General features: G+C 33.0%; 1 protein-coding gene across 1 annotated transcript; it reads right to left on the bottom strand.

Moving 5' to 3' along the window:
• Positions 1 to 3,023: 3,023 nt before the first annotated feature.
• LOAG_06645 (Ras association domain family 1) lies at positions 3,024 to 6,499 on the bottom strand (the record flags this gene model as incomplete). The annotated part of the gene is made up of 12 exons (XM_020447195.1): positions 6,376 to 6,499; positions 6,016 to 6,121; positions 5,609 to 5,728; positions 5,278 to 5,405; positions 5,121 to 5,206; positions 4,817 to 4,965; positions 4,302 to 4,413; positions 4,023 to 4,119; positions 3,805 to 3,914; positions 3,484 to 3,599; positions 3,241 to 3,344; positions 3,024 to 3,123 (listed from the first exon to the last, which is right to left on the bottom strand). The coding sequence occupies exons 1-12, from the start codon at positions 6,465 to 6,467 to the stop codon at positions 3,024 to 3,026; spliced, it is 1,320 nt and encodes a 439-aa protein (XP_020302549.1). The 5' UTR covers positions 6,468 to 6,499.
• Positions 6,500 to 9,724: the final 3,225 nt, after the last annotated feature.

The following is a 9,724-nucleotide window of genomic DNA, read 5'->3' as shown; positions in this document are numbered from 1 at the left end:
AAAAAAAGGAAGTTTTCTAATATCAAGCTAATTATACGATCGTAAGGGGAAGAAAAAAAAAGTTACAAGAAACAAAATACTCAAAATGATAAAATTTGAGTCAAAAAAGACAAAAAGGGAAAAAAAGCAGGGGAGAATTTATGTTTGCAGAACAAGGCTATCAAATTGATAGCTGAATAATTGTTGTGCAAGAAAGAGGAAAGACGGAAATATGTTATTGGAGCGGATTCATAAATTATCACATTTACTATTCCAAGCTTGGGAGAATTCTTCGAACGCTTCAAATTATTCATCTCATGAAAATCACTGCTTTTCATCACCCAATCCAATCCTCCTAAGTAGATTTCAGGAATTTCCTTCCTTTTCGCTTTTTTAATCAAATTTTTATTTTTATTTTTATTTTTTACATTACAAATTCCGCTTCTTTTTTTTTATTTCGGGATAATCTATCTGTTTTTCAGTTAATTTTCTTCCAAAAGAAAGAAAAAAAGAACATAGAAATGATCCATTTTGGCAATGATTGTTAGAAAATTTTCAATTTCCGAAAAATTTTCTCCAGATTGAAAAAGAAGCTGGAATTGAAGAAATCAGAACCTTTAAGAAATTGCTATATATTTGCAATTTATGTGAATTTCGTTTCTTTTTTTCTTTTGAAAATTAAACACTTTCCAAAATTTCAAATTTACTCATTTGTTTAAAAACCAAAACAAACACAAGCGTCAGTCAAAAAATTTCCGCAAAAATCATAAATCATTGAAAAATCAAATTAAATTTAAAAGACGTGAGAATGATTTGAAACATGAATGATGAAACAATCATACACGGTATATATATACTATTTTAAAGCTTAATAAAAGAAATGTTGGGAAGGTATTTGAATAGATCACTAGATTCGGGCTTATCATATATGTTATCACAAATGATTGGTAGCAATTACGAAGAACTTTTTTTTAAGATCTATTTTCAACGATTTAGTTTTCAAAAAATCTGAAAACATGTCAATGATTTCTTACTACTAAGCCACCATAAAATAGACGAACAATATGACAGAATTTGCTTTGGTAGGGTAACATAGATTACTTGCAGAGAGTTTTTAAAATGAAAATCGCAAAAGTTACTAATATCTGATACTAAGCTTAGCTTTCACTTCCAATCAAAATAAACAAATATTAAGGAGATGCATGTATCTTTGCTTAATTCATATGTTAAATCCTTTGAGTAAATTCAGCAAAAGTGAGCTTTATGATTTATAATAAAATAGCATTAAACAAATTTTTCAAAATAGTCGCCGATTTCAAAATTTTATTTTCACTGCAAATGTTTCAAAAATGATAGCACTACAAAGTTTTCCCTAAATTGAAAAGAATCTGCAATGGCAAGCAACGACCACTCAAAATTATCAAAACAAACGGAACAAGTTCACATCCCTACTGAGCTGTTATTTGCTTCTGCTTTCTTCAAACCATACTAATTTCTTCATGCATCCATAAATTTTTTCAAAAGAAACTTATGCTAACTCAATTTGCCATTCGAAACTATTATCCGTGATGACACCACTTCGATCGTTGTATTCGATTCTTGAAGATCCTTTCGACGAAATCCATTCATCATTCATCAATTCGTGCAAAATGCTGAATTTGTTTCGTCAAAATCTACCTGTCATTTTAAGGCTTTATTAATGTATCCCATAAATTTCAGGAATTTTTGCAAATATTAAACAGAATAAAGCCTGAATCCTCATTTTTCTGTCTGGAATCTGATGTTTTTCCTTTCAATTCCTTCAAAAAAAAAATTTTTTTGAAAAAATTTTGAAAGATTTTAATTTAAACTTTATGACAGAGTAAATTACCGAACAACCACAGCTATATCAATAAGTTTGCGACTTATGACTTTCAAAATTTTAAAGCTCGCAATCATTTCATGAGATTCATATCAATAATACTGCAGCCCCTAAACTTACTTGTAGCTGGACCAGTATTTACCCACTAATTACAATTATGGAGACGAAAAAGTATGAAAACAGATCTACAATCTTTTGGGAGTTATCCGAAATATAGGTAAACGACAGTTGTACTTCTGCAAATACTTTAGGTTCAAAGGGAAAGAGCAAAGAGAAAATGTTATAGTTTACACTTAACTTTACTGAGCAAAAAAAAGGAACACCCTTTTCAGTGTTTCTCAGAGAAAAACTCATTTCAAAAGCTCATCTAATGTATACTACTCTGGTTTTGCTGTCCTCATTAACTTTTCAAAGTTTGCAAGAACACAGATATTCCCATGAGTGATATTTTCCCGATGTATATCTACTGATATAAGAAAAAAGAAAAAGAAAAACCACACGGCTGTAGTTATATCTTTCAAAAGACTTAGAAGCTTGCTGTCAGACCGTTTTTAGTCTATTCTCTGGTTAGGCTTTTGAAATGATTCGAACCCCTGTCCTTCTAAACTGCCCAATAAGCAGCAGTGAAATGCCCTAACAACTTAATTTAACTATTGCTACGCAACGAAAAGAACTGGGAACATTTACTAAAATATCACATATTACAATAAATAACAATGAAAGCTGGAAAGTCTAGAGCTGCAAACAGTTTCAAGCAAACAGAAAGCACACAAATGAAATATTGCCATTAAGAAGTGAAGTCACTTAACAGATCAAAAAAACTTAAGAAAGTGAGTGCCGTTACTCCGCTACTCTCATGATTCAGTTCATTATGTTTTAAGTTGAGAAAATGTTGTATCCTTTTCAATCATTTCCAGACCGATTACAGATGGACGATAACTTCTGACGAAGATTCAGTTATCATATATGATCCCTTTTACATGGAATTATAACTAATTCGACAAACACCCGATTTTGAAAGAAAATAAACACACTTGAGTACGGAAAACTGTACTATCAACAAACAAGTATTTCAGCGAGCATCTGAATTTCCAATTCTTCATTTCATGAAGATCCGACAAAAATATTCCACTAAGTGTTTCAATAAATAAAATTCTGACAGCCACAGAAACATTAAAGGAAGCTAAACGTCAGTGGATATACAAGAATTTGCTTTTACCGAGCTAAATTCATCATTATCCACTGTAAAACCTCGATTACGTAAATTTTCATCCAAATACCACCTGAAAAATCATTTATTAACACAAAGGAAGCATCAAACCAGAGATAAAATTAGCAAAATACAGTGAATGCAAAAAGCGAAACGTTTACAAGGCATACAAAAATTTCGAAAAATTCACCTGTAAGCATCGTATTTCTGCCGAATACGAAAAGAGTATTGTTTCTCTTCATCTTCCAATATTTTTAAAAAGTTCTCAAGTTCTGGAACCTCAAACATATCCCACTGAAATCACAGCAATTTCAATATGCATTCTTTTTTTTTCGGGAAACATGAACTAAAACTTTTAGTAAACAACGAATGATTTCAAATCTTCTCAGCTAAGAAAAAAAGACAAGTGGAATTTTTGTAAACAAGTACAAACCAAAATATCGCCTGTATCGTTCTCCTGTAAAACTAATTGCCGTTTCTCACCCTTCTCTTCCCATAAGCGCACAATTTTAAGCGGAAATGATTCGTCCGGAATGCGGGTTAAACTAACTTAAATCACACCTGATTTTCAGAAGAAAATATCACAAAAAATCAGGGGAAATTAAAATAAATGAATAGACCGAAACAAAAAGTTCGGCAAGACTTAAGTTATACTTAGGAATGCGAAGTCATGGTAAACAGTATTTTGTAAAAACATACAATTTTATACTTAAAAATGTAAAGTCCTGCCAAATAATATTTTGTAAAAACATACAATTCTGTACATTTGGACTTTCTGGAAACTGACAGACGCGTTCATACAGTGCAAACTTCCGTGGATTATCTGCAACTCGGAATTTCCGCAGTAAAGTTACAATCATTTCTCTGAAAAAAAAAGATGTGAGATTTATTTGGCTAAATAACGAAATGAAAGAGACATATTTAAAATAAAATTATTTGTAGTGAATAAGAATGGACATAATCTATACATGCCTGGTAGTCATTTTGCTACTTATATTCACATTCTTTATAGTATTTCTCGGAAGGAAAAATGTTGTGATTGTCCTTAAGGAACTGGTAGTTATAGACCCTAAAAAAAAGTAAATAGATTTTCATTCATAAAATGTTTCCAATGTATCGAAATTCATAAAAAATCCATTCATAAAATGTTTCCAATCCATCGAAAAATCAAAATGCCTTCCTTCAAGGCTTACTAATGGTTCGAAACTTAATGTAGAACGCTACAAGATGACATCATGTTGAAAAACTCACCTGATTCATTAGTAACATCCAAAAATGAAAGTGAATCGCCTGCTACCACATTTATAGGTCGCATAAAATTCATGTGAATTTGTACAAAACCGCTCGTTTCATCTTTTTGTTCCTGTATAAATTTATGATTTGTTCATAACACTCTGAATATAAAAGCTCAAAAGGACAAAAAAATGTGTTACGAAAGCTTTAACTTTATTTATGTTTCCAAATTTCTAAATGACAAAAACAGTGGCTCCCAATTGGTGGCCCCCGAGAACTAAAAAATAGTCGGCGAGGTTGATGCGTGGTGAGTAAAAAGCAGGTGAAGCTGTTTGACATTATAATGCTAGTCTAAGTTAAACCAATACGCTAAAAGTTTTGATTTAAGTTTGTTTCCAAATTAATAGAATTTAATGTTTTTGAACTTGTGGTCTCCGTTACAAATAAAAAAGCCAAAGTGGTCCCTGGCCAGGATTTCGGGAACTATTGGACTTGAAACTTTATAAAAAAGCCATGTAAAGAACGATGCAAACCTCAAGAATGTCGTCATTTTCAGTGAACATTTTGAGATTTGAACAAGAAGTTACAGCTAATTCATGGCACGAATTCAAGGTACTATCGGCCGTTTTGCAATCAAGTGTTACCAGCGATCTACATTTTGCGTGACAAGTGTAATTGCAGTCTGCAAGAAAAAAGTTCGACATAATTAACTCGAGATTTTTCGGAATTTGGATCCTTTATTTGAAAAAAAAAAAAACTTGTACAGTGCTTCCGTAGCTTACTACTTTCAAGATTCAATAGTCACCGACCACAGGATTTTTTATAGAATTAACTTACTATCACACTTCACAGCTCGTGTCAAAAATCCCCACATAAAATCTCCACATTTGTCACACCAGGTTGGATGGGTAACAGATAGTGACCTGAAATGACCGAAAAGTATTTAACCAGATTTAAACTAATAAAAAAATTCATCTGTTTTGAAATATCTTACAAGAAATCGTGTCCTTTTCCTGGATGACTACAACCTGTAATAAGATTCTTCAATGGGCCAAAGTGCTGCAAAGCAAGGGTATCATCATAACCAGCTTCTTCCCATAACCACGAGCCTATCGTATCACTCTGTAAGTCGAATCGACTAATAATCCATTTGCGATTAATTTAATACCACTAAGAAACTTAAAAACCCTGTAATACATAAAAACGTGTGTCAATGATAAGAATAGCAACAATAGCAAGAACAACAATAATCAAGGAAAATGAAAGTTGAAAGAGAGAACTGAATACAATTATAGAGTTGTTTAAAATAAAAATATTGAGCTCACTCCATTTACGTCTATTCCTGGATCACAGCATGTCTCTAACTTCTCTGAAACATCATCCAGCCTCTGCTCCGGTTGATCATCTTTGCAGTCCACTTTTTCTTCGGCTTTGTCACTGGGTAACTAGAAATTATAAAAAAAGCTCCTAATGCCTTAACTAGTAATTTAGAAGCTGTAACTCTGCAGTTCAGTACTAAAGAATGCACTTTATCTCCACATTTCAACATCAAATCGTGACAGACTAAGTGCACTGACTGCCTCCTCCCAGCGTATTTATCTCCAGTTTAAAAAAAAATTTCCAAAAAATGTGGCTTCAAATTTCCGTCAATAATCACGGATTCAGCTCCAATACAGTCCACTTTCCTCCCTCACCTCTAGTTATTATTCCAAATAACTGGGAGGGCACTTACCACTTCCTCTGTTGGTACTATATAACTGAAATTCCTAACTCCAAGTTGGCTCAACCATTCCGGCATATTAAGCTGTGAGATCCTTGCACGTAATCCGGAAAACCACCTCAAAAAACGGGAAGTAAACCTTTATCACACAATAAATATGGGAAGTCTAAAAGTAAACATGATTAAAACAAATAAAATCTTCATATTCTTAACTGACTAACTTAATCCAAAAGTAGCAAAAAAAATTTACAAAACGAAATTCAAACTGAAGTATGCAATAGACAATGAACCGAATAAATTCATGCAATCTTTCTATGAAAATTCTTCACGTCTAGAACACATGAAAAAGTGACAAACGAAACTGACTAATACCTCGACTGTTGCGTGGCAGATTGACGTGATCGCATATGTTTCCCATCATTTCCGTTGCTACTATCCACACCATAATCCAAGGTCTTACTCATATCAGCTATATCACATTAGCCTATCTAGAATTATCGTAATAATTAGAGAATAATCCTTATGCCCCGTAGGTTAGGTAAGCTACTCCTCGCATCGCTTGCGGGTAGGAAAAGTGTGGACGAACGTCCGAATTTTACACAAGTTTCAGTGAAACAAAATTCGAGTAAAACCAAAATCGAAGATGGGTGAGTGAGGATGAAGGAAACATTCCGCTAGTCACGAGACACCCTCATCGGACACTTCATGGCGCAACTGGTAAGGTGGTCGTGTGTGTTACCAGGATGATGAGACTAGGTACGGTTCTTCATTCTTTCTCATGTCCGTCATACAAAACCAAAAGGCAGTTTAGATGAAGATTCAGTCTCGAATGGAATCGAATCTTTATATTGTCTTCTCTTTGTTACTTTTCTCCCTTCATTCTTCCTTTAGTAGTTAGTAACATAGATAATTGTCTTTCCTAAAAATCTATCATAAAGAGAGCAATATTTGCGGTTTCTTCTTGATTTCAACTTATATTCTAGTCCGTTTCTTGAGCAAATCTCATCATACACCGTCATTATCTTTAACCAATGATAAAACAAGAGTAACCCTCATCATATTAATGACTTCAATCGAGATTAAAAGGAATTTGAATGACATTGATTTTTTCTCTCCCTCCTTCTTTTTGTTGCTTTATTGAAAAAGAAAATCATTTTCATTTTCATTTCATTTCATCCTTCCCTTTTCTCCCTTCTCATATTTACGACATACTAAACTAAAAGTAAATTTTGAGTAATAGGCAAAGAGGAACTAACGTTAGCATACCGAATTAGAAGATTTTCAAGAAGTATCACCAAAATTAGTGTGAGGACGAATTAAATGTTCAAATAAAATAGGGACAATTCATTAAATAGGTTCTACATTTTGCAGAATTTTTCAAAAGTCTGGTGAAATTTTCCAAGTTTATTAAGAAAAAGGACCCAATGATTAGGAGAGCTGACCGGGAAAGAAAAAAATAGGCCGAATGATACAAATAGGTATTAATATCGATATCGAATATTTAGATAGTACTTTATGATGGTAAAGCAAGCGAATATACGAATCAGTATCATTCAATGGATAGCCGTTTGATTACACTCTGATTTTCTAAAGATCAACAACTAAATAAAATTTCAAAATTTCGAAGGATGGGCAGAAAATCTGCTGCAAAATATTGATGACACAATATGCAAAGAGCAGATGGAAATTCCAATAGTTGAGAGTACTGGTTTTCTCGCAGTTCACATTGTTTCTTCTAAATGAAGTGTTTAATTTTAGTACGTGTGCAGTTGTTCCATGTCCATTCATCTTGTCTTTTTGCTCGATCTGTACTTTTTAGTTGTGAAGCAGTTTGGTTGTGCACATCAACCTATGGATATGATACCCACGAAAAAAAAATGTTAGTGGTTATAATCTATTTCTATTAAGTCGGAGGACAGCAGTACGAAAATTACAGCTATAATTCTCGTATTGTTGTCCTCCGACTTAATAGAAAATGTCATTGCCAGATTTAATCTTTAAGAAACCTATAACTACCTGCCATTCCAAAATTTTTACTTTCTCCCACAGCAATTCTAGATTATACGTTGTTCCATCCCAAGTTATAATAAATAACTTCGATTTACCTCCAAACACAAGCACTACCAACAGCATCCATCTGAAGATGTTCCTATCCCATATCTTCTTTTCGTCTGCTTAGCAATTTGATAGCTTAATAAAGAATGAATGAAAGTGATACACTGTGAGGCATACGATCGTATACCTCTCCTTCCAGATATACCGTGATTTACAAGCGATTTATTACACTTCAAGACCATGTGTCAGCAATAGCAAAAATAGGATACGTTTTAAAAAGTACATTGAAATAATGATGTCATGAAATATACTATTGAAATATTGGGATTACTGAATTGTACCAATTACATTAGAAAAACATGAAATTTGACCAAACTTCATTTTTCGAACTAAAAGAAAAGTAGGAACTACTGCAATGTGCCGTTTCCGGAACTTAATTTGTATCTGAAAATATCCTGAACAAACAGTCAGGACAGATCCAAAGATTATTACCTATAAGCATCATAAATTATTAATGACTTGAAAACAAGTCGGTAAGATTATGCTTTTTGTCAGTCGAAAATGCATTGAACGCGCACTTGATAATGCTTTGGCATATTTCAAACTCAAACAAGCAGCATTTCTTGGGCCCACAAATATTTCACTACTTATTATGCTGCAACATTTCCTTCCAAGTGCTAGAAAAACAGACGTCAGTTCTCCCCTTCGTGAGAAAAACTGTTTTTAGCGGTATAGATGTTAGCCTATACTTTTACGATGCAACAATCCTAGAATTCTAAGCTTAAGAATCTATGATACTGTCAGCAACAATACCTGACTTCGTAACGTATTCAGGAAGTTGATTGGTATCACCCTAACCTAACAACGAAAACATGAAATAGAAAGCGATAGTTACCAGCAGAACAAAAAGACGAATTAAACAAAAGCAGATAAGGAAATTTCGTTAAACCCCTCTTATACATTATTGACATACATTATAATAACGACACCGGTCACCGATCGACTAGAACAACACCAGTTCGGCAAATTAAAAAAACTCTCCGAAGGCAGGAGCGCAAGATGATACAATCAATTTAACTAAAATTTTCCATAATCTAAAACCAACGGCAAAAAGGTAGACTGCCATCTTACCTTTTTCACTCTTCAACTTCCTCCTCCTTCTCCTCTCTCTTCAACGATAATGATTAAACATAAAATGCCATAAGAAGCAATATGGAAAACCTGCCTCTGAATTATAAACACAAAAATAAGCAGAACAGTATGCATAATACATCCAAATCTTTAAAAATACAACCAAATCCTTGAAAACAGAAAAACAGACAAGCGATACAAAAAAGTTGCAAACTGTGAGCTGCGAAGAAATACTTGAATTAAAAAAGTAACAAATGGCAAGGGTAAAATTGAAAGTAAATTAAAAAATTTTCACCGTTGTGGGAAATCCACATATTTTTAACTAAATGCTTTAACAATTGTCATTAGTTCTGAAATCTATGTGTTAATTAATTGATTGCAAGTCTCTGATGTTCGTAGTCTCAAACTTCGAATATGTCTATATTTGACCAGTCTTCAAAAATGACAAAATGGAAAGAAAGAAGAAAGTTCGTGGTTTTTAAGAATGAAAATCGAATAAAAAACTTCTTTCTTTCAAAATATACGATCCGAAAAA

This window comes from Loa loa, assembly GCF_000183805.2.
Source record: "Loa loa unplaced genomic scaffold supercont3.117, whole genome shotgun sequence".
Classification (NCBI taxonomy): domain Eukaryota; kingdom Metazoa; phylum Nematoda; class Chromadorea; order Rhabditida; family Onchocercidae; genus Loa; species Loa loa.
Note: the sequence above shows the minus strand (reverse complement) of the source record. Positions and strands in the feature narration are given on the sequence as shown.